The sequence below is a fragment of the Anser brachyrhynchus genome (genome assembly GCF_964034855.1).
Source record: "Anser brachyrhynchus genome assembly, chromosome: 26".
In the NCBI taxonomy this organism is placed as follows: Eukaryota; Metazoa; Chordata; class Aves; order Anseriformes; family Anatidae; genus Anser; species Anser brachyrhynchus.
The window spans coordinates 1219872-1244158 of NC_137719.1; the positions used below are offsets into that span (position 1 = coordinate 1219872).

At 47.1% G+C, this 24287-nt stretch overlaps 1 protein-coding gene across 1 annotated transcript; it reads left to right on the plus strand.

The window, feature by feature from the left end:
- Positions 1–1981: 1981 nt before the first annotated feature.
- On the plus strand, positions 1982–22549 carry TACR1 (tachykinin receptor 1). The gene is made up of 5 exons (XM_080568342.1): positions 1982–2850; positions 15756–15950; positions 20152–20302; positions 20592–20788; positions 21183–22549. Exons 1-5 carry the CDS (start codon positions 2450–2452, stop codon positions 21472–21474), a joined length of 1236 nt encoding a protein of 411 aa, XP_080424468.1. The 5' UTR covers positions 1982–2449; the 3' UTR covers positions 21475–22549.
- The last annotated feature ends 1738 nt before the right edge of the window (positions 22550–24287 follow it).

Here is a 24287-nt window from a genome sequence, read left to right on the forward strand (position 1 = left end):
ACATGGTTTCATGGGAAAAGGAAGGTGGGGGCTTGTTGGAATAGTCCAGTACATTCACACCAAGAATAGCGCTGGCTTCTTCACAGGGACCTGCAAGCATTAATTAGTTGTCACAAGTTTGCAATATTCTGTTTGTTTTTGCCAAGTAATAAATTCATCTGCTCTCCCTCATGTGGGTTTTCTTTCTTTTTTTTTTTTTTTTTTCCCATTGCAATCTCTTCTGGAACAAAGAAAGAAAATCCCCCAGTGGCCTGAACATTTCAATACACACATGCCCCTTCCACAGCCTGCTTTAGTCAAGATGTCAGGTTGCATTTCAATTCCTTGCATGGCAGCAGCACAAGAAAAAACAGCTAGTTCTTTCCAACATGAATGTGCAAAGGCATTGCCCCCTTTTTCCTAATGGGAAAGCTGAGGAAGGGACATGGATGTGATCTCTCTCTGTTCTGCAGTGGTCTTTGGGGTAATGTTACCATCTTGGAGCAGGTAAGGGGATTTGAAGAAGTTGTAAAGGGTCTCCTGGAATGGGAAAGGGTTTGCTAAGGTGGGCTGAGATGACTTCTAACATTGTCCCCTCCTGCCAGGGCGCCCCTCCTCGGGTTTAGCCATATTCACAGCAATGCACTTCGGTGAAGGGGAGGGTTGGAACGCAAATGAAGGGGAGGGTTGGAAATACCATCACTAGCCAGCCTTCCCAGGCCCTGACAGGTTGCTCACCCATTCCTCTGCTGCAGTTTTAAGCAATGCTGCCATCGAGTGGTCCATGAGCATCCAGATACAAGAAGAGCGCTTTGCTGCACTGGACCCCACTGTGGTCTCTCAGGCAGCCCTGGCTCCCAGGGCTGCTGGAAATGCAGAAGCCCTGGTTGAAATATATCTCCCCATTCACCCATCCTAGTTTTAAAAAGCTCAGTCCCACTTAAACTACTTACCTGGTGTTAAGGACTAAAGATTTTCAGCATCATAGAATCACAGAATGGCTTGGGTTGGAAGGGACCTCAAAGATCATCTAGTTCCAACCCCAAGTCCTTTGTGCTTGCTCTTGCTTAAGAGCCGTGCATCCTCCCTTGACATGTACAGAGCTCTGTTGGGCAATTCAAACCCAATTTTTCCCAGTGTTTGGTGAGTTGCAGCTTTACCTGGGAGGGGTTCCTCAACTGGACATGTCCAACTCAGTGCTCCTCATCCACCAATTTTGGAGTCTGCATCCTGAAAATGCAAGCTGGGAGGATCCTTTAGCAAACCAGAAGGACGTGCTCAGCTTTCATAAGGGATTTTTCTCTTCATTGCATTGGTGCATCCCAAGGGAAAGACAGATCTTCTAGCAGGCAACAACACAATTGGTTTTTTGCCCACACTTGGCAATAATACAATACTGGATGAGTAAGTTAAAATCACCCTTCTGGTGGCTATCACAAACCTGGACTATAGGAGGGTGTGAATCTGTTTGCAGCTTAATTGGATTTCAACTACAAAAGACTCCTTTGCACAGAAGGCTTCGCCAGCCTGACAGAAGCTGTATTTACTTGCTTTGCAGCTGTATTAGGGAAGGGGCACAAAATGAAACATCCCGTTTGCACTGGGAGGAAGCTGTTAGTGCCCTTTCCTAGGCAGAAGTCAAGCGTTTGCTTTTCTCGTAGGGGATGCAAAGCATTCACCATCCACAGCATAGAACTGACCGGGCAAACACCGCAGCTGTAACATGGGAAAGGCTGCATGCAAGCTTTACGCCTCAAGGCACGTTTAAAACTCCGAGCGACTTTGTAGAGACGAACCGCAGCTCGCTTCAGGCGGGCTCGACCCCGACGCCCGTCAGCCCCTCAGCACGAACTCAAGAGCAGGGGGATTGAGGGAGCAAAGCAGCTGCAGAGAGGCTGCGAGAAGCCTGGGCGGAGCGGAGGGGGGGCCGGGGGAGGGCTCCGGGCTCCGGCTCCGGCTCCGGCTCCGCTCAGCGGTCGCTGGCGCCGCCCGCGCCGCCCATAAAAGCCGGGGCCGCGCCTCGGCTCCGCGGCAGCGGCTGCGGCCGGGGCGGGGGGAGCCGCGGCCCGGGAGGAGCCCCGCGTCGCCGGCCGAGCCCCTGCCGACCCCCGGGAGCTCGCGGAGGTAGCGGCTGCATGGCCGCTGTGCCCCGAAAGCGGCGTCGCCCTGCCGTGGCCGGCCGCCCCGCTGCAGCCGCACCCGGAGGCGGGAGGGAGCCGCAGCCTCCACCAGCTGCGCACCCCAAAGCAACCGCGCGCGGAGCCGGGAGGGTTCTCAACCCCAAAGTGGCTGCGCTATGAACCAGGAGGCGCTTGCACCCCAAACGTGCTGCATTCCCTGATCTGCGGTGGCCTAACCAGGACAGACCAGTGCCCCGAAGCATACTCGCACCCTGAGCTACTGCACCCTAAAGCAGGAGGGTGCTGTGCCTCAAGGCATCCCTGCGCCTGGGCTGGCGCACCACATCGCAATGGATAACGTTGTGCCGCTGGAAGCAGAGCTGAAGCACCAGTGGCTGTTCAACACCACCCTGAATGATTCTTCTACCAACCAGTTCATTCAGCCCCTGTGGCAGGTGGCTCTGTGGGCTGTTGCCTACGCCCTCATCGTGGTGGTGTCAGTGGTGGGGAACGTGGTGGTGATGTGGATCATCCTGGCTCACAAGAGGATGCGCACTGTCACCAACTACTTCTTGGTGAACCTGGCTTTTGCTGAAGCCTCCATGTCTGCCTTCAACACAGTGGTGAATTTCACCTACGCCATCCACAATGAGTGGTACTACGGTCTGATATACTGCAAGTTTCACAACTTCTTCCCCATTGCTGCTGTGTTTGCCAGCATCTACTCCATGACAGCCATCGCCCTGGACAGGTGAGCTCCGAGCATCAAACCCCAAACCCTCCCTGCACCCTGCAGGGTGCTGCTCTGCAGATCTGCCTCTACCTGGGTGCTGTGCTTAGCTCTGGCTGATCTCTGGCTGTAGAAGAACACTGCAGTTAAAATACAGCTCATTTTGGTAAGGGTGCTTGAAAAAAGCACTCTCCTCACCCTGTCTCTGGGGGGCTCAGGGAATTCTTTGTCTGCTCTGCAAAAGGAGCTCAAGAGAAGGCATGTTGGTAGTGTGTAATTGGGTGTGCGTTTGTAGCATTGCTCTGTCCTTTCCCTTCCCTTCCCTTCCCAGCTTCTCTCCAGAGCTGTCCATTCTTTCCCCAACATTCTCATTTAAAAGCAAACTTGATATTTGGCACAAAAAGACATCACCTCGGGGCACTAAATACATGTGTTGAACTTGTGCCGCTGTACTGCAGGAGGTGTTTCCCATTGCTTGATCTTGGTTGCCTAAGGAGCCTCTGAGAGATGCTTGAGCTTGGGAAAGGCGTCTCAACTTGGCAGGTGTGTGTTGTTGCATTGCCTGTCATCATGTTCCCTCCCAGCTGCAGAATCTTGCAAAACTGCTTTGATTTTGTTACTGTGAGTCAAAGGGGAGGGAGATGCCATGGATTCACCTCATTTGGCTGTAGCCAGCATATTTAGTTGCTTTTCCTTTTACTGACACCTGTCTGGGTGCTACTGACGGGCTGGGGACTGCTGGTAGAGCGAGATCCCACTTGCAGTTTTACAGGATAGAAAGTTCAGCAGCACTTGGTAGGGTGCAGTGGCACAAGGGATGTTGCATTTGTCACCTCAAAGGGAAGGAGCAGAGGTTGACAGACATGAAGTAGCCATGCCAAGGCTTCCTCCAAGCATCTCTGGTATGCAACTCCCTCACTTCCTCCACCCAATCTCCCAATCTTGGATTTCATGGCTTTTTCATACTAGCACTAGTTATAAATTGATACATCCAAGCAGCTTTGCAATTCCCTCTTGAATACCAGCACAATACATTTTCCAGTGCAGCATATTTCCCCAAAGACAGCTCTGCTCTGCAATACCTCTTTTTGGTACTACTTTCCAGGGAGTAAAACACATTTCCGCTTTGGAGCGGGGGGGGGGATTTGCACTACCATATGCCAGCACATTTTGAGCTGAAGTGTAAGTACTGCACAAGCTGGCACAGATATATCCCAGCAAGAAGCTACAGTGCTGCCTTAAGTCACACACTAACAGCTTGGAAAACGGAGCTTGAGATGGATGATGGTCGTTAAAAACAGGCTCAGGTTTTGTTTTGCTGTGGCGTGGTTATAAGCCTGTGAGCCTACCTCTCCCCAAAATCAGTTGGACATAGCAAAGCTCTGGTACTGGAGATATGAGGAAAACAAAAGCAGTGATAAATAAAAAGAGGAATGCTACCAGAATGGCTCTGTTCCCACCTGATGGTGTTGCTGGCTCTGTTTCAGGACTGTCTGTTTTAAGGATGTTGGGGATCAGTGGGCAAATTCCCTTTCAGGTTAGGATGAATTAGGCAGATGATTTTTTCATTTTTATTATTTATTTATTTATTTTTATTTTCAGCTTGCCTTTAGCTTTCAGTCTGCATCCCTGAACAACTGCAAAAGCAAATATGACAAGAGAAGCTAGGGGACAATGAGGAAAATGGGGAGCAAAGGCAGGTCCAGGAGCCCGGGGCTGAATTCTGGGGGGAATTGGCATTTCCAGGTTTCTTCTTATATGTGCAATCCCTCAACAGAGGCTGGGTTTTCCCATGGGTGGACTGCAAAACTCATGCATGCAGGCCTGGCTCACCTGCCAAGTAGGAGCCAAAAGAAGCTGCAGCCTTGGTGTACAAATACTGTCCCATCTGCCTGCACAGAGCTCCCTCCTGCATTTCTTGGCCCCAGATTTTGAGGGAGGTGGGAAATTTGGGAATGGAGGCAGCAAAGCCTGTTTTCTGACCCTTAGGCATGGAGCATGCAGCATCTCGAAGTGCTGGAAAATGGCCTGTTTTCCTGTGCCTGAGACCTGACAATAGTAATTAAATGTGTTAGATGCAGGAACTTGTTCCAGGGACCCAAAAAGAAAAAAAAAAAATAACATGGCAAGCAACATAAGTGGTGTGGTAACATGGAAGGCAAGTGCTTCACTTCAGTACTCTCTGTAAGAGCAACAGAGCCACGAAGGCTCAGCAAAATGAGTTATATGCACAGTATCTGAAATGACTGGGGTTCTGATTTTCACCAAAAAATAGAAATACAGAACTGAATGTGCTTTGTTTCCCAAGGTGTATTAAGCCATCTATCACAGCAGCTGAATACGTAACCTGAAGGCTCAGAGGAGCATCAGGTGCAGATTGCTCACCTAAATCATCTCCACTTTTGCTTTCTGCAAGCAGTTTCCAGAATGTCCTCACCAGAAGGTACAAAATCACCTTTGAAAGACTCAGCACAGCTGTAACAGCATCTGTGAGAGAACAAGAAGGGAAGTGGGTTTGATTCTCCCAGTGGCTTTTTTGCAAGGCCTGCCATGGATTTGTGCAAGAAAAAGGCTTTTCCTTGAACCTAGGACTGCTGTTTTACCAGGACCTATTTCAGACTGGGCACAACCACTCAGGGAAAAAAAATAATATAAAATTAATTTTATACCAAGCACTATTCTGACCCCTGCAACAATGGCAGGAAATTCAGAAGTCAAGGTTGGCAGCTGGTATTGTCTGCTCAGGAAAAACCATGATGCTGCGTCTCAGCATCCTGCAGAACTGGAGGCCAGGCAGCTTGATTTGGCACTAGACAGTATGATACGTACTTTGCTGTCAAGCATATCAGTGCACTCAGGTCCTTGAGCAAAAGCAGTCCCACGGATGGGTTTGCCTTTGCCTGAGGTTTGAATAACCCAGGCTGTCTTCCTCAGCACATCCTTTATGTGCACCACAGGGACTTTATCTCCTTCTGCAGTACGTAAGAGGTGGGACTGGGCAGGGCCGGCTGGGTTGGCAGCTCCCCTTCTGTTGACTAACAAGGTGGCTTTTGCTAAATGTGTAGAGGGGACCCTCTCTTTGAACATCCAGCCCAGCACCGGCAGGTGGGCTGCCAAGAGGAGCTGTGCTTCAGTACCAGCCACTTCCAAAGCAGCTTGAACCCCTTCATGTGCTGCTTTTTCACTTGGAGGATAGCAGGCCTCAGCTCCTCTGTATCCCCAACTCCAAAACCCTAGGGGTCAACCTCAAGTCTCCTTCTGGCTTACTGCCAGCAGGTCCAGCTGGGGCCATTCTCTGCATTTGTGGCGTAGAGCACATTGTTTGCATCTCCTCCTGCCAGAACTGGCCCAAGGGCTACTGCATGAACAATCTCCCATTTAATTTGTTCAAAGGCTTGTTATTGCTCAGGGCCTCACTTAAAATCCTTCTTCTTCTGGGTCACTTCATAGACAGGGATTACAATCAGATGGTAATTTGGAATTACAAAAACCCACAACACCTAAAAAGCTTGTGTTTCCTTTTTGCTTTTGGTGGATACATAGCTGTTCTTTTGTTGATCACATCATGGGATCTGACCATGCCCATCATCCATTTTGTTCCTAAAAACTGGATCTCCTATGCAGGTCCCTTGACCTTACTTTGTTTTATGGCAAAACCATCTTTCAGAAGGACTTGGACTCTCTTACTTCACTTTTCGAAAAACTTTCTCTGCTGAGCTGCCCCTCAAAATAATGCCATCGATGTATTGCAGCTGCTCAGGAGCTTCCCCCTGTTCTGGTACAGTCTGGATCGCTCCATGGCAAATGGTAGGGCTGTTTCCACCCCTGGAACAGTTGATTCCAGGTGGACTGGACGCCCCTGCAAGTGAAAGCAAACTGGGGCCTTTACTCTGCTGCCAAAGGGATGGAGAAAAATGCATTAGCAATATTGGTTGTGGCATCCCATAGGGCTGCCTTTGACTCCAGTTTGTATGGAAGTTCTAGCATGTCTGGCATGGCAGCACTCAGCTGTGGCGTGACTTCATTCAAGTAACGATAGTCTCCCGTTAGTCTCCACTCTTCATTGGCCATATGGGAAGGATAAAGACTGAGTGAGTCTTGCTGATCACTCCTTGGCTCTCCAGTCAATGACTCAGCTTATGGATGGGAATCAGGGAGTCTCGGTGGGTGCGATATTGCCGCTGGTGCAGCATTGTGATAGCAGTCAGCATCTGCTGTTCTTCGAGCCTCAGCAACCCCACAACGTCTTCCTTGAAGGGATCCCTTTCCTTCACACCTGACAGGAGCCGCCTGCAGAGGCTGAGGGCTTGTGCCCCATTTCCAATGGCTTTCTCAGTGCCCCCTTCCCTAGAGAGGGATCCCAGCTGCTTGGCTTCCCTGACCTCTAATTCCAGGCTACCAGCCCTAAAATCCCAGCATTGCAGCAGCCAGGGGACAATGTGCTTGCCTGGACAATGGCTGGAAAGTCTTTGCATATATCGCAGCTCACCCAGGGATAGGGATTGGGTGGTTACTGCTGATTTTCTTTCTCTTCATCCTCCTGTTCCCTGTGATGGCCCTATGCTGGGGTAGCCTGCCTCATTGTCTTCTTCCTTCTCCCCTATTTGAGTAGGAGTTCCTTTCCTTTCTAAATGACCTGACTTCCTCATCCATTGTTTTGTTTTGCATATGGGGTGACTGACACTGGCACAGGGTGGTTCTCTGGCCCAGCCATGGGGCATGTCACAGGGGTTGGATTGTTGTTGATTACAGCTTGGTAAGTGTAGGCCAAGCCCCAGCGTGTTGCAGTGATTTGTGTCTCTTTGGAATTGTCAGGGTGATGACACACCTTTTTCAAGCATTTTGCCAGTTTTCTAGGATTCTGCACTTGGTCAGGTGTGAAGTTCCAAAGCACTAGAGGTGCCTGCTACTATAGGTGCCTGCCCATATCCTCCCGCCCTCCCTGCCACTCGTAACTGTCCTGCCCCGGGCCAGATCTCTGGATGGCATTCTTACGTGGTTGTTTAACCTTAAACTAAACTTGAAATACATTCAGGAGATGTAACAATAGGAACATGCTGGTTTGAACATCCCAAGGATATTTAGAGTTTTGAAGAGCTATTGTAACTATCCTGGAGAAAAAGGGGAAGGTGAAAGAGAGGGAGAGGGAAGAAGTGGGGAAAAACGTCCTCTCTGTCCCCCTCATAGATTGGCTCCCTCAGTAGAAAAAGTGTAATTATTAGCAGTTTTCGAAAGGTGGTTTCTGAAGTATGAAGGTGATGGCAATGCTGAGTACCAATACCAAATTAGTTTCATGACCAGTAAACACCACACAGCCATTCGCTCACCTCCCCCATCACCCCCCCAGTGGGATGAGGGAGAGAGCTGGGAGGGGAAAAAAGTAAAAGCTCATGGGTTGAGATAAAGATGGTTTAATAGGACAGAAAAAGGAAGAGAAATAGTAATAATGATGATAATAACAGCAGAATGTACAAAGCATGTGATGCCCAGCACAATTGCTCACCACCTGCTGACCAGTGCCTAGCTCATCCTCAAGCAGTGGTCTTCCCCACCCCAGCCAGCCACCCCCTATTAATTGTCCCGCATGACATGGTCTGGTATGGAATATCCGTTTGGTAGTTTGGGCCAGCTGTCCTGGCTGTGTCCCCTCCCAGCTTCTTGTGCACCCCCATTCTTCTCACTGGCAGGGTGGTAGGAGAAGCAGAAAAGTCCTTACCTGAGTGTAAGCACTGCCCTGCAACAGCTAGAACATCACTGCATTATCAACATTATGTTGCTCCTAAATCCAAGACACGGCACATAGAATCATAGAATATCCTGATTGGAAGGGACCCATAAGGATCATCGAGTCCAACTCCTGGCACCACACAGGTCTACCCAAAATTTTAGACCATGTGACTACGTGCACAGTCCAAATGCTTCTTAAACTCTGACAAGCTTGGTGCTGTGACTACATCCCTGGGGAACCTGTGCCAGTGTGCGACAACCCTCTCAGAGAAGAACCTCTTCCTGATATCCAGCCTGAACCTCCCCTGCCTCAGCTTGACACCATTCCCTGGGGTCCTATCGCTGGTGACTAAGGAGAATAGATCGGCGCCTGCCCCTCCACTCCCCCTTTTGAGGAAGCTGTAGACTGCGATGAGGCCTCCCTTCAGCCTCCTCTTTTCTGGGCTGAACAGGCCAAGTGACCTCAGCCACTCCTTATACGTCTTCCGCTCTAGGCCCTTCACCATCTTAGTAGCCCACGTACCAGCTACTGGGAAGAAAACAAAACTCTGTCCCAGGAGAAACTAGGAAAAGTGCCCATGCTGAGTCCAAGCTAATTTGCTGCCACACATTGAGCAAATGAAAACAAACAAAAAAACCACCTCTGGACATCCCTAAGAGGCTGTTGAAATATCTATGGAGAATAGGAGGGAGCAACTTTAGACAAACAGTTCACGTTTTCTCTCTCCGTGGAACCCAGATTAATTTCGGAGCACCACCATTTGCCTGCACTGTTAGCAAACTTCTGAAGGAGGAATGAGTTTCCTTGATGACAGATGACCAGGAATACAGCAGAAGGTTAGAATCCTGGATTGTCTGCAGAATCAGAAAAAAAATCATCTCTAGTCTCAAAGATTTAAGTGAGCATAAACAAAAACACTGCAGACAGAACATACAGTGCCTGGGAATGGACAATGAGAAGGGTGACAACCATGCCACGAAGTCAGAGTTCGGACAGGGCAGCAGTTGAGGTAGTTAATACAAAGCAATTTCCCTTCTTCTGCAAAGTGTCTTAACTCTAAACCAGCTATAAAAATGACATACAGTGGGACCAACCTCCTGTAGCTCCTCAGCCAAGTTGCTGCTTTTGCTCACTAAGATACCCCCCTCTCCTATGTTCACCAGCACTAATGCTGCCAGACCAGCAAGCAGGGCTAGGCAATCAAACTGGAATCTTATTTACATTCCCCTCCCTCTCCCCCCACTTTTTTTTCTTCTCCAAATGGCTTAAATTACATTAGGCATCTCAAGATCCATCAATTTGCCAGCAGGAGCCGCAGAGTAAGTATCAAATCTGCAAACCTTCATTCACCTCTGTGGCTATTAAAATTGCTAGCCTGCAGCTGAGACCTGTTAATATCTCCCCAACCCCATATTATTTGCAGCAGAAAAATTGGCTCGGAAAATTATTTACAGCTTGCAAGCTTGAACTCCCAGGTTGGATGAACCAGCTGAATACCAGGAATATATTCGCCAGCTCAGTGACCCAGTGCCTTCCCTAAGAGGCAATTAATGCAGAAAGAAACCCTCTGGAGAGGACAAATTACATCAGTGCACAGACAGATTAATTAGTCATTTACACCCTAATATAGCATGTGTTTTTTTTTTTTAATCTTGACTTAATGGTCTTCTGGGGGGTGCAGGGCAGAACTTTGATTTATGCCTGACAATGTGTAGTCTTGCTCTGCTGGGATGTAATTTGGAAGATGAAGAGCAAGGGGGAGTGAAGTGGGCCTGAAGGGGCAAGCTGGGGCCAGCCCTGCAGCAGCTGCCCTGTGCCATTTCCTACATGCCAGCTAGCAATAACAGAAGCAGCTTATTGCATTCTCAAAAAATCAAGCACAGTTGAACACTACAAAAACTCTACAAAGCCACTGGAGACCCAGCACAGGGCTGGCTTGAAGCCTTGATTTCCCAGCCGGGGCTAGAAAGCAGGGGGCTGGGGATGGACAAGGTTAGGGGTCACTCATCAAAGATGCTTTATGTCCCTGCTCCCAGACGTAGTCTCTGGTCTGACAGAATTAATTCCCCATTGCTCATTAGATATTAATTCAGCCTGTCAAAAAATAAATTACATCCTCCTTTGGAAAGAGGAGGGGGCTTAAAATCCCTGTGGCAATAAATGCGTAACTGATGAAACAGCAACAGTTTGAACAGTTTGGTGGCTGGGAGGTGTAGGAGACTCAGGTTTTAGACATGCCTCTGAGGTGATCACAGTGCTCATCTGCAGGGTGGGTGCTGGCACAAGCTACCATAGGAGTTTGAGGGCCTCGGGTAAGATATTTCACTTATTTGATAGATTTCTTAATGTATTCTTAACACTTCAGTGGTGCAGTGAGACTCACAAATGCAGTAAGTGCAACAGCTCTCATGGGTCATTAACCCTGTATTTCCCACCTTCATTCCCCAGCTATAAACCAGTGCCAGGACTAATCACTTTCTTTAGGCAGTAGTTAATGAGGTCCTACAGATGCTTCAAATAACAGCACCAGCACAAATTCTCCCAACAGGGTGCTTTGGGTCCTTCTCTTCCATCCTACCTGGGCACTATCAGCAAATGTGATGAATGCAGGAGGGAGCCTTATGCCTCCTTACTAGCCTTCTGCAAATAACTGGGGGTTGATCCTGTTTTGTCTGCATTTGGCTTTTCAAACCAAACATGGCCATGGCATTTGAATCATGAGGAGTGCTGTTCGGAAAGGCATGGAAGATCGCAGAGCTGCTGGCGTAATTCAGGTCACTGTTTGCCTGTGGCTAACTTGTCCTTTTTAATAGTGCTTGAAGGAAACATGGAATTGCTGTCAAAATGCAAAGCTGCTGTGCTGCATTGGTGCTGCGGGGAAATGCCTGTGAGAAACCTGCAGCCTCCTGCTTGATGAAGATACTTTCCAGAGTGTTGAGCATCACTTGGGTCTGAGGACAGGCTAGCATCCTCAGACATCATCCAGATATGTGGCATTTGAGGCCAGAATGACAAGATGAGGCAGGTGGGCTGGGTTTTGCTGTCTAAACCTGCTGGAGGAGTGGCATTTTTGCATTCATGCTGTTGTGATGCAGTCCTCACATAAAGCATGGTTAGGCACCAGAGTGGGTTGCCCAGGGAGGTGGTGGAATTACCATCCCTGGGGATGTTTAAGGAAAGGTTGGATGTGGTGGTACTTAGAGGCATGTTTTAGTGGGCAATATTGATGGTGGGGGCAGGGTTGGACCAGAAGATCTTGGAGGTCTTTTCCAACCTTAATGATTCCATGGTAAAAGCAGTTTTTTCTCACTGAGAAGTTTTTTTTGTTTCTAGGGTAAGAAGGACCTGTTCCATGCCCAGCAGGCAAAAATCTGATCTCAAGGCAATTGCTTTCAAGTATTTGACCCAATTCAGTCCAGGGCATCTACTTTGACTAGGCTGCATGCCCCTCTCTGGACTGACACTGCACTAAAACCCTCTTTATTCAGGATGGGAAACTGCTGGGCAGTAAAACACAGCATAAATTCTGCATCCCATGGGTTACTCATCTCTTATCTGTTGTATCCTTATTACTTAATGAAGAAGATAAGGAAACTCTGGGATGAAAAATGCCTCATAAATTTTTGCTATTATTTAATCACATCTCCTTGAGGGTGGAAAGAATTGTGTAATGTTAGTTATCCAGGCAGACTGCAGATTTCCAGATGCGATGAATAGTACATTTGAGGCAGTGTAGCCACCTATATATTTAATGACTGATACACTCAGAGTTACCCTGTACAACATTGTACTCAAATGCTATTGCATCATCATTGTAACAACCCCCCCTCCAAAATGCAATAAAATATTTAAACAACAGCAAATGGCATTGCCTATGTCATTGAGCAGAAAAAAGGAAAGTATCTGGCATAAAGTTGTGTCCTCTAGTGCCAGACCAATTAAATGGGGTGGATTTATTAAGCTGCTGACAAATGGAGCCATCAGCAGCCCCACTGCGGAGTGGTGGCCATTCTGGGGGAAAGGAGCAAGGGATGTGCTGCTGCACAGCATTGGGTCTCTCCTGCAATAAGCTGAGCAGCACTGGGCTTGCAAAACCTGCAGTTTTTTACTCGAATGCGGGGGACTCCCATCCAAAAGGTGAGCAACAGCAGGTCACTCTATCTTGAAGAGCAGGTCTTCCTGACCCAACACCTTCTGCAGCCTAATACAAGGCAAACACCCCTGTTCCTGGTGCTTCACACCATGCACCACCTGCAGAGCACCAGGAAATAAACCTTTCCCTAATGTATGAAATCTGCCCTTAAATCCTCAACTAAGAGCCCATTCCCCACGAAGAATTGGGACTTCAAGAGCCCATGGTGTTTCTTTACCTGCTGCATGCTGCAGTGGCGAGGGCAGGATACTCATACAAGAGTGTCCCCCCTCTTTCTTGCCTCCTGAGAATGATTGCTCCCCAGCAAGCTGCAACACCCAGTTCCTTTACAGTCAAGGAAACCACCCTCTCGGATGGTGGAGAAAGAAATCTCTCTCTCTAATAGGATACAGGGAGATGGACGAGGTGGGGCCACAGAGACACTTTGTGAGGAGAAATATGAGCTAATAAACCCATTAGCCTGCTTTTGAGAGCCCGCTTCTCACTGGTGTGGCTGGGACCTGTGAGGCCGAGCTGAGGAGGGCATAGCTCCCTGGCACTTAAGCTCTGATTGATGCCTTAAAGTCCAATGCTGAAAACCACCTGCCCACAACTGCACGTGGGGCCAAACGTCCACTAGCATCTTGCAGATACTCTGGGCGTTGCAGCTGCATTCCCAGAAAAGCACACACAGGAACACACAAACTTACAGGGTAGAGAAATGTGTAAAGTCTAACTCATCAGCAAGAAAATGAAAGTTATTTGAGATGGACAGACTCAGCACTGGAGGAAAGCAAAAGAAGCTGGTTTACTCCCCATATTGATGCTTTTCCACCCCAATATAAGCAAGCCAGTGACTGTCATCTGAGCTAAAGAGGCCACAAAATCATATTCTCTGCTCCCCCCTTCTCCACACTTTAATTTTGCATTAAATGTTCTTGTCAAGGAAAAGATAAAACCAAAAAGGAAACAGTTCCTAAAATGTTAGAACAATTTTCTGCTTAGTGATACAATTATCATATAATTCTACGATATCTTAATATGAAATAATGGTCTAATTATTTTCAGCATGTTTGTACATTTTCATCTATCTCCAGCATTTTTGTGGTCCATAATACCAGCTCATCCAAGGAGCCCAGACCCTTTTTATTATATTTTTTAATTCCCTGTCAAAGCCCCTGTCTGTGAGAACTGGCATTATTTCCATTTTTATTCCTGATAGACGGCTGAAGCCCAGAGCATCCCTGAGGACTATTTCAGATGTCACTTAGGACTGGCAGTTTGGGAATTGCTGCCAAAAAATAATATTTAGGGGCAGTTTTACCCAAAACACCACTAGTTCACTCCCTCCTGCTCCCTGACCTGGTCCTTGCCATGCTGGTGCATTTCTTTTCTTCCTTGGCTCTTCAGTGTGATAGTCTTACTAATTTTTCTGTCTCCTCACCATCAAGAGTGCAAGAGCAGGTAGCATTGCAGACAAATCGATGGCAGTTGGAAAGGTTTCTATGCAACGTGCTTGCGGTTTAGTCCATCATTTCAGCAATTATTTGGACATTTTATCACCTACAAGGGCTTGTGCAGCCATAAAGTGCTTTATACTGATGAGTAAAGTCCTCCAAAGTTCATAGGTAGAAATTAGGTCAGAGATGTAAGAGCATTTCTGGCTGGTTGCAATCAGGCGCTGGTTTGCTTTCCAGAGGTCGCAATTTCAGATGTTTTTCCAGGCAAATATTTCAGCAGAAATGGCCCAACTTTCTCAGAAATCCCTCATTTTCCACCTTTCACATTTTTGAACTTGAACTGTTGGATTGAGCACAGCTGCAAACTTGGGTGCGATGACACCTTGCTTCTTGGGAGCAGACACAAAGGATAAAACACTTTGAACCCTGTGCTAAAACCCAACCAAACCTCATCCAGCTCTGACTGTGGTCCAATGAGGGGAAAATGGGCAATGTGGATGCAGAAACCAGGAGGCCTCATAGACCCTTAAGTGCATTGCTGGCCACTGTGTCAGAGCAGTGCTAACACCCGTTGCCTTCACTCTTCCTAATCAGCTTCCATTTCAGGTACCAAAACAGCCGGTGGAGATTACAGAGGGATAATTATCCGGTGAATTTTCAGCTGAACAAAGCTGATAAGGTTTGGTACCCCAGAGCAGAGGAAGAGCTGATGGCAGTGCCTCCTGCATATGTCAATATTAAGCCCTGAACCTTTGTCTCAGCAGATGGCCACACAAAAATGCAACACAGGGAGTACTTTTCATCTATGAAAAAATTAAAAGAAAAAGCTTACCATCATCTGAAAGGAGTTGGGGTGAGGAGAGAAATAGAGAAGGCTGCATATACCCTGGGTGGTAACACATGCAGAACAATGCAGTGTGTCGCCTTGTTATATGATAGCAGCTCTCTCTGAAGCTTGTCATGGGGGAGGAAAATAAATTTCCAACATGCTCACTTAATCCTTCCAGCACTGCTGTCAGCTTTGCAAAACCAGATTTGCAGAAGGATAAATTCAATCTGCCCTGTCACTGCTGGAGTCTGCCTCATGTATGACAACTAATGTTCAGGATGAAAGATCCCATAGGCCAGGCAGGCAAAGGTGACAGCTTGGATTGCCTCACCTGTGCCACTCCTGTATACTTATTTTCAGTTCTCCTGTTTATAATACTTGGCATTGTGATCTACCGTATAGATGCGATTTTGCTTGGGTGCAAAACTATTGGGTGCTGCCAAAGCAGGTGCTGCCAGATGGCAGCATTGCACGTGGCGTTGCGCAAATTGGTCTTTGCAGAAGCAGCTGGTTGCTGGTTGTGTTTTTCACTGTTTTTCAGCTTAAAGCCAATGAGTGTCTCAAATGGGACTCAAATCTCAAGGTGAGGTTGCTGAAAGAGAATTGGCTGGGAACCCCTCCCAGAAGGGATTCTTTGATGTTTTTTGTGTGGTGTGGGGGGCTGCCAGGGTGCGCAAAGGGGGTGTCAAAAGTACAACCCACACATGGGAGAGTTGAGACAGCAGCTGCAATGTAGGGACTTTCAAGCCTTGATTTTTCCTCTTCCCCCCCTTGCAGGTACATGGCTATCATCCACCCACTGCAACCCCGGCTCTCAGCCACTGCCACCAAGGTGGTCATTGGTGTCATCTGGCTCCTGGCATTCCTGCTGGCCTTCCCCCAGGGTTACTACTCAGTGATGGAGAGTCTGCCAGGCCGGCTGGTGTGTCTGGTGGCATGGCCAGAGCACAGCACCGATGTGTATGGAAAAACGTGAGTTGGACTTTCCCAGCAGCAGTGACAAGTCAATGTATAAAAATATATTAAAAAAAAAAAAAAAGAAGTGGGAAGGGTGGGAAGGGCTGAAGGACCCCTGTGATGAAGAAATCTTCTCCCTACCCTAGGTAAAGCTGGTGCTACCTGGTAGACAGTAGCAAAATCTCCATCCATGACGTCTTGGGGTGTATTAAGGTTTATTTAAATTTAAATTTAACTTAATTTAATTTAATTTAATTAATTTAAACGTTGCCTCATGCTCTGCCACACTTCCAGCACTTCTGGGATGCTAATCCTTGAGTAAAAGGATTTACTCGTGTAAAACTGCTGAGATGCAATATTTTGGCTGTGGGATGTAGTCTTCATTGCCCCTGGAGGCTTAGTCACACACACAGACATGGCTCTCTTTTTTGCAGCACTTTTTCTGCAACCTATGTCTCTAAAGGCTTCCCGGAGGTGCGAGTTATTCCTGCAAGAAGCGAACAGGGTTTTGTCAGGTGTATCTTGGCCAGACAATAACAGAGAAATCTGTTTTGGGATGTGCTGAGTCCAAATGCCCCCAAAATCACTAAGCTACTTAAAAAACAAGCTCTGAAAACAGGCTCTACACAGTGTCAGCCCAGGCTGGAAGGTGAGTGTTTGGCTAGGAGGGCTCAGCAAGCACCTTTCCTACACGATAATGTACCACCTAATTAAATCTGGCATTTCCAATGGGTCTGGGCAACCCCCCTGGACTGCCAGCATGCAGTCCTTCATGGTTTGCTCTTTGAAGTCTGTGAGTCATGCAGTGAGTTAAATGTCATGAGTTACGGAAAAAGAAGAAAGAAAAAAAAGAAAAAAGGCATTTGTGATCTCCAGTTCCATGGACCAATGAAATAGTGTTGTGAAATTGTACTGGAGCCAAAGCAGGGGACACACATGCATGAAGAGGTGTTCAAAGCCAACCTGAGCCTGGCAAAGGTCTCTCTGCAAGGCAGGAAATAAGCTAGGGCTGGCCCAGCTGACCTCCAGAGGTGTCTTCATCCTTAGTTATTCTGGACCAGTGCAAGAAACTCAGCTCATGTGGCCAGGATGGGGCTGAGCCCTCAGGTTCCCCAGACTGAAGCAGTGACCAGTGCAAGCTCAGGGCAACACTTTGACAGATCATTTGCTGTTCAGCCATACGACATGGTTTAGTGGGTGATATTGGTGGCAGGGGGATGGTTGGAGCAGATGATCTCGAACGTCTTTTCCAACCTTTATGATTCTATGACAGGACCATCACCTTTTCAAGAGCTAATTTGGGAGAAAAATGCCGCTATTAACCCATGAATAATTTGCTGCTGGAATCTGGGTGCCACTTCAAAGCCTGAGCATCCCATGCTCTTTGGTGAGCTGGAGGCCCTGCAGGCAGTTGAGGGCAGCCAGGAAAGCAGATGCTAAGCTTAATCTTTTTAACAAAGTCTGAATATTTGGTGGGGACGGAAAATAATTTGCAGCTCAGGCTGAGCACAGCAGAGGCTCTCCAGACCATACAAACTCACACAGCGCAGAGCACAAGATGTTATTTTATTGCCCCAAAATAACTCTGCAGAGATGAGTGTTTGGGCCACTGTCAAACACCCTTCCTGCTTGCATGGCCTTGGTGCAGTTATTTAAGGAAGCAGACAGTAGCAGGAGGTGCCGTATCTGCAACAGGAGCTGGAAACTCAGCTACATTTGATTCTGCAGCTGCTGGCTGCTGCTAACTACTGATTCCCTCTCCCACTTTTGATTTTGAAATGGATGTCTGATCTATTCCGATCTCATTAGTTGCCATTTTGGTTTGTTAAAAGAAGGGGAAAAGCTGCTCCACTTGCCGTCCTCTGTGGCAAATAAGAGCCTGCAGCAACCATCTGGGCTTTGCAAGGCAAAAGGAGATGCCCTCTCCTCTCATGCCCCTGTCCCTTACTTCCTCTGGGCTCCTCCATCCTGTACGAGACCCTAAATCCTCACACTGAAGACTTTTACATTGCAAAATCCAGGCTTTTCTCAGTGGTCTGATACTGCAGTCCTTGAAGACAGAATAACAAATGGATGGTTTTCAGCACCTGAAGTACTAAAACCAAACCAAACCAAACAAACAAAAACCACAAAAACAAACAAACAAAAAAAAAACACAGCAGAATGCTTTGGAAATCTCTCTCCCCACCATGCCCACGTAGCTCTGAAAGTGAGGGTACCTCTTGCTTGCATTATTTTAATGGCTCTTCTGGTTGCTCTGGGGCTTTTCTGCATCGCCCTCAAGAGTTTGCTTCTGGTTTAAGACCCTGCTTTGCACGGGAAGAACAAAAGCCTCATTGTGGAGCCACAGAGACGCCTCTTTAATTAGCAAAATAGAAAACAGCCCTACAAAATCCAGCTGAAATGCAATTAGTGCTGGGTGGAGAGGAGGCCAAATGAGATTGCAGGTACAATACAAGGAGGAGATGGCATGGCAGCATGGGTCCGGGGCCAACCCCATCCCTGCCAGAGCAGCAGGAGTTTCATCAGGCATGAAGAGCCTGACCCATTCATTACACTTCGGAGGGATTATTTAATCATAGCTCTTAGGACAGCAAGCGAGTGCAAGGCTACAGAGCCTGGACTGCCTTGAACACATGCAGCACCTTGCATTTGAAATGGGCACATACCCCACTTAGCACTGCTGTAGCTCCCTGAAAATTCTTGCAAGTACCCTAAAACTGTTGGAAAACTGCAGCGCTATCACTTGTCTTTCTGCAGGGAAGAGAGGTTTTTGCAAGCATTGATGGTAGGAAGGAACTTGCAAGGTCAGACCAGCCATTCCCTTCCTGTTTGTTAAAAACAACATTTAAAGCTTTTTTTTTTTTTTTTTTTTTAAGCAGTTACTATTTAATACAAATCCTTCCCTGAACCCCCCGTAATCCCAATGGCTATTGCAACCTTTCATGGTTCCCACTGACTTCATAGCAAAACAACCCCAAATCTGTGCTAACTATTTAGTTCAGACTCTCATTTGATTTTATGCTTACTTATCCACGTTATAAAAAGTATGCAAAGATCCTGCCCTTTCCATGAGTCTGGAAAACTAACACAGCTGATGAATTCACAGGAAGGTTTTTAAAACGCTCTATGACAGGGAAGGGTTTAGGTATAATAATACCACATAAAATTTGTGTGTGACCCAGTGCCTGGCATCCAAGGACCCTAACTCATTGCCTTTCTCAACTATATGCACCAGGTTTATGAAAATATTTCTGTCACCCAGTTCTGTCTTCCTTGTGTGCTGACAGTCAGTCTCACTGCACCTGCGAATCCTCCCTTCAAGATGCTACCAGGCTCACAAGTCCAAATGAACCAGTTGGATTGACACTGGGAAGAAATACAGCATGGACCAGTGCTACAATGGATGCAAAGTCTATTTCTACCATATTGTCTTTATGAACCTTACATTGATCTTTTGCTAGCAGGACGTTCCCACAGCTCATGCTGTGGCTTTCTCTAGGTGAAAGCATGAGCTCGTGCAGCCCTGCTCTGAGCTTTGGCTTTGCAATTATAAACTAGAAAAAAAAAAAGAAAAAAAAAGGAAAAAAAAGAAAAAAAAAGAAAAAAAAAGATAACTGTCGTGTCTTTTGCACACAGCTGTTCAAGCTCTTCACAGCTGTGTTTTTGGCAGAGGGGACCAGGATTATGCCTTCTGCTGCCTGAGCCTGGCCAAACCTACAGTGGATCAGGATTCAGGCAAGGTGCATCCAAGACTCAGCATTTGCCATTCAGGGAAATCCTGCATCTCTCTTCAGCTTAATGTTAGCATTCTTTAAATGTTAAAAAACAAAACAAAACAAAAATTGAACAGGACTGCTAGATGAAAGGTCTGATAAGAGTGAGCTTTCATCTTTAGGATAAATTGGGGTGTAAGTAGAGTACAAGTGATAGTAGAGCCACATCAGCTAAGGTGTCCTTGCTATACAAAGGTAATACAAGTCCTATCTATCCCATCTCGGGAGGGTGCCAGCATGCCAAAAGCCAGTAGTGAAGGCTTGGAGGAGATTGGGATGAAACTAGGGAGTTCTTCCTAACCCCAAGCTCTGCAGTCAACTTCTCTGCAGGAATTGTGCCAAATTCCCTCTGCCCCTGTGAAACTCTGCTTCCAAGATTGGTTTGCAAGAAAAAAACTGAATAGGTAGAGGACACACTCAACATCCTTCACTTTTTCTAGGTATCACTTCTGCATGACCGTCCTGATCTACTTTTTGCCGCTCCTGGTGATAGGGTGCGCCTACACTGTGGTCAGCATCACCCTCTGGGCAAGCGAGATACCTGGTGACTCCTCAGACCGCTACCATGAGCAGGTCTCGGCTAAGCGGAAGGTAAGGAGCTTCAGGCACATTAGGAGCTCAGTCCCAAGTAACCACAGCCAAAAAGAGTTTATCAAAGTGGAAACAGGTCACAGTTCGTTTAATTGTTTTTGCTAATGGTGCGGGACGTGTCCTGCATATGTGTGTCCTCCATGACCATGCATGGTTTAGTCAAGGTGTTGGCCATGTGTTCCTCACTGGAAAGGTCTCCAAGGCAAGACCCTGGCCCCTCTTGGAGTGTGACACCCCACCTCTGGGGTGTCAACAGATGACTTTGCTTCCCTGCCCTCTCTTCTCACAGGTGGTGAAGATGATGATTATCGTGGTGTGCACATTCGCACTCTGCTGGCTACCCTACCACATCTACTTCACCCTGCAGTATTTCAACCGCGAGTGGTACCTGCAGAAGTTCATTCAGCAGGTCTACCTGGCTATCATGTGGCTGGCCATGAGCTCCACCATGTACAACCCCATCATCTATTGCTGCCTCAATGACAGGTGGGTTTGAATGACTTGCAGCAGCATCTCAGCACAGCAGGGTGCGGAGAGGATGGAAACACAGAGGAGTCTGATGGAGGAGACTTTGAATGGAGAGATTTTCCAGGATAGCTCTGTTCCATACTCTGCTAGGGGCTGCTTGTATTGTGGGGATAATACAAGACTTACCTTAATAAGTCTTTCCTAAAGGCCCTGCAGGATATGAGGCATGTATCAAGACAGCCCTCACACTTAACTGAGATTTATCAGTGTTTTTTTTTCACCACTTAGTGGAAAGTAGCATTTTTTTCATTGTTTTGCAGTGCTTAGCTCTGGCCTCACACATATAATGGTGTCCTTTCCCCATCCGTACATTCCTCACCTCTGCCTTTCCCCATCTCTTCTGCCCTGGCAGGTTTCGTGTAGGCTTCAAGCATGTATTTCGATGGTGCCCATTTGTCAGCGCTGGTGAGTACGAGGGCCTGGAAATGAAGTCAGCCAGGTACCTGCAGACACAGAGCAGCATGTACAAGGTCAGCCGGATAGAGACCACCGTATCCTTAGCGGTTGGTGCAGCTGAGGAGGAGCTGGAGGAGAGCAACAAAGCCAAACGTCTCTCTGTAGACATGACCTCCAATGGCTCCTCCCGCAGTGACTCCAAAACTGTCTCCGAAAGCTTCAGCTTCTACTCCAACACACTCACCTAATCAGTTCCCAGGCTCCATCAGGCACCCATGAGAGTCCTGCCATACACTTTCCCTCACTGGGATGCTCCAGCGCTTGATCCAACCAGCATCATCACCCCGTTTTGCAGCGTGCCAGCTTTTCTGTGTTGTTTTATCACCTCTTGCTGTGCTGTTCACTCACCTGCTGCCCTCGGGTGAACCTGAGGGCAAAAGCTTTGGACTGGTCTCATGTGCTCCATTATGGCTCATGTCCAAATGTAAAGAAGGGTTTTCTGGCCTCCACCTTGCTTGCTGCCTGTCCAACCTGCCATGTGCTGGGTGGGTGGGTAGGATGCAGAAATGGAACATAGATGGGGGTTTCTCCTAAACCATAAGTACAATGCTGGCAGGCATTTCCTTGCTCTGTGCAAGGCAGCAGGTGTCTCCCAGTGCATTCAGCCTCCACAGAAAAATGAACCAGTATTTCCTGTTCCTACCTTTAATTTAATTCTGTCATTCCTGGTTGAGTATCCATAGGGGTATTCAATACAAAAATCCAGCAAAAATGCTGTTTTCATCTTCAGGAGTTTGTATATCCAAGGTGTACCCTCAGTCACTCAGTGCTTTGTCTCAGAGCCTGGTGTTTTTGCACCAGTCTCAGATCATCTCCAGTACCTGCATTCCTCTGCATGATGCTATTCTGCTGAACGCCACTCCATGACACAGCTTTGCATCAAAACAGGGCACTTGAAAGGGATTCAGAACTAAGCCAGACTTTGGTTGCCACTAATCAACCATATGTGCCAAAATCAATCACTGTGATTTCCTAAAAGGCCCAAGGAGGTGTGCCTTGCATAGATTTTGGAAGCCTGTGGCGGTCTAGAGAAGAATTGACTGAATGTACTGAAAAGTTTTTCACAGCTTGGAAATGTCTAGAGCCAACCAGAAAGGGGCACAACATAAAAAGTTTGAAGAGTGACATGATTTTTTTTACTCAAAGGAGGGTTGAAATGATTCACTTTCACTTCCTTGGATTTTTTTTTTCTTTAAATCAGGAAAAAATTTATTTTTTCCTCCCCCTACCTTGTGCATAAAACATTAAGTTTATGATGTGTAACTAGGATATATTTCATGTTTTAGTCTTGTTAAGATGGTGCAATATTTCACTGGAGCTGTTCACACCAAGGGCTCCTTTGGCCAGTAAATGTATGTATGAAGATACACTCAAGGGGGGGTGGGGTGGGGTGGGGTGGGTGGAATTAAATTAAATGAGAAGTTGGCAAACTTGGTTTGTTGGGAACTAACCCACAAGTTTGAGGGCTGTTACATTGACTGCTCCTTCCTGCTCAGGAGCTGCTGGTATAATCTTGCACTTTTTGGTGCAGAAATCAGACTCCTAAGGTGTGTTAACTGCAAAACAGAAATGATGCAAGAATGCGTGACTGATTTGTACAGAGCAAGGAAATGGCTCATTCATTTTAAAGTAGCCAAACATCAGACCCTGCTGAGAACACAGCAATTTTTGGGAGTAAAGCAGAGATATAGAGAATAAAGCAGAGATTTGGAGCTTTTCAACAATTCAGCCTCCAAACTGTCTCTTGGAAGATACAGTTATTAATAAATACCAAGCTTGAGTAGTTTTTGGAGATAAAATACACATAGTCAAGCAATGTCACCAGCAGAAATTAAATGAATGGAGCTGCAAAGGATTGACAGGAATCACCATGTTCACCTTTACCCTAAATCCTCACAAGGGCCACTGTGAGGAACAGCTCTTCCAGCCACTTCCATGCTCTTTCCGACCACTGCAACTATGCAGCATTACAAACTGCTGTGTGTTTTGTGCATGTGCTGGAATATGCTTTATTTATTTTTTTTTCCAGCTTAAACTTCCACTTCTGGCTGTTGTTGTTGCCTTAAGACACATTCCCTTGCCACTGCCTCCTGTAACCCTGTGACTTAGAACAGGGGAAAGGCACAGGACTGCCTGGGGATTTGGTTTTGCAAAGAACGCAAGCCCCAGGTAGCAGTGATCAGAGGTGTGGGTGATGCCAAGGGTTTTAACTCAAGGGTTGAACTATAAAGCTTTTCCACAAACACCACAGGAGCTGTACTGCCAATACGAGTAGGTGCTACAAACCTGAGCCAAACTCTGATTTTCTCCCAGCTGCTAACCCAAACTCAAAGTCAAGGCAAAACCAAATGTCTTGAAGTGCACTAGAGAGCCAAGTAAGGCAAGCAGAGATCTGGTCTATACATGCCATCCACGCACACACAAGTTTGTATCAGCCTGGGAGGCTACAGAAGTCAGCATTCAGATATAATATAATATGTAGAAGAATAACCATTTTGCCCTTTTCTCTTCCATGTCTGATGTCCCAAGGATGCAGTGATCATGAGATGTGCAGAGAAATGATAACTGTCTTCTCACAAGCAATGCACAGCTTGAAACATGGGAAAAAAACCAAGTGTGCACACATAGACCTCAATTTAAGTTGACAGTACACAGCCTGAAATGCTTCTTGTGCATCCTGTAAAGTATCTCTTGAAAAAAAGTGGGCAAAATTCCCACCTGTAATAAACAGTGCCATTGACCACAGTGGAGCCAGCATGGTGGGAACATGTCCAGGGGATGCTTTTACCAGATGGAGGCCAATGCAGGAAAACCAAAATGCTCTGGGTAAATGGGTACAACATGTCCAAGCCAAGAGTTTTTCCCCCCCTTCAAATGCCAAGTTGTTTTATTGGTGAGGGCAGGAACAGGGATGAGTATTTTCACATCTAGGATCTAGTCCAACCTGCGGGATGGGATGTTTGGGCCAGGTCTGTGTTCATGCTTATGAGATGCATCAGGA

Coding starts and splice junctions, on each gene's coding strand:
- TACR1 (XM_080568342.1), top strand. CDS start 2,450: ATGGATAACGTTGTGCCGCTGGAAGCAGAGCTGAAGCACCAGTGGCTG. Junction 20,303..20,591: donor AGGTCTCGGCTAAGCGGAAG/GTAAGGAGCTTC, acceptor CTCTTCTCACAG/GTGGTGAAGATGATGATTAT. Junction 20,789..21,182: donor TATTGCTGCCTCAATGACAG/GTGGGTTTGAAT, acceptor CTGCCCTGGCAG/GTTTCGTGTAGGCTTCAAGC.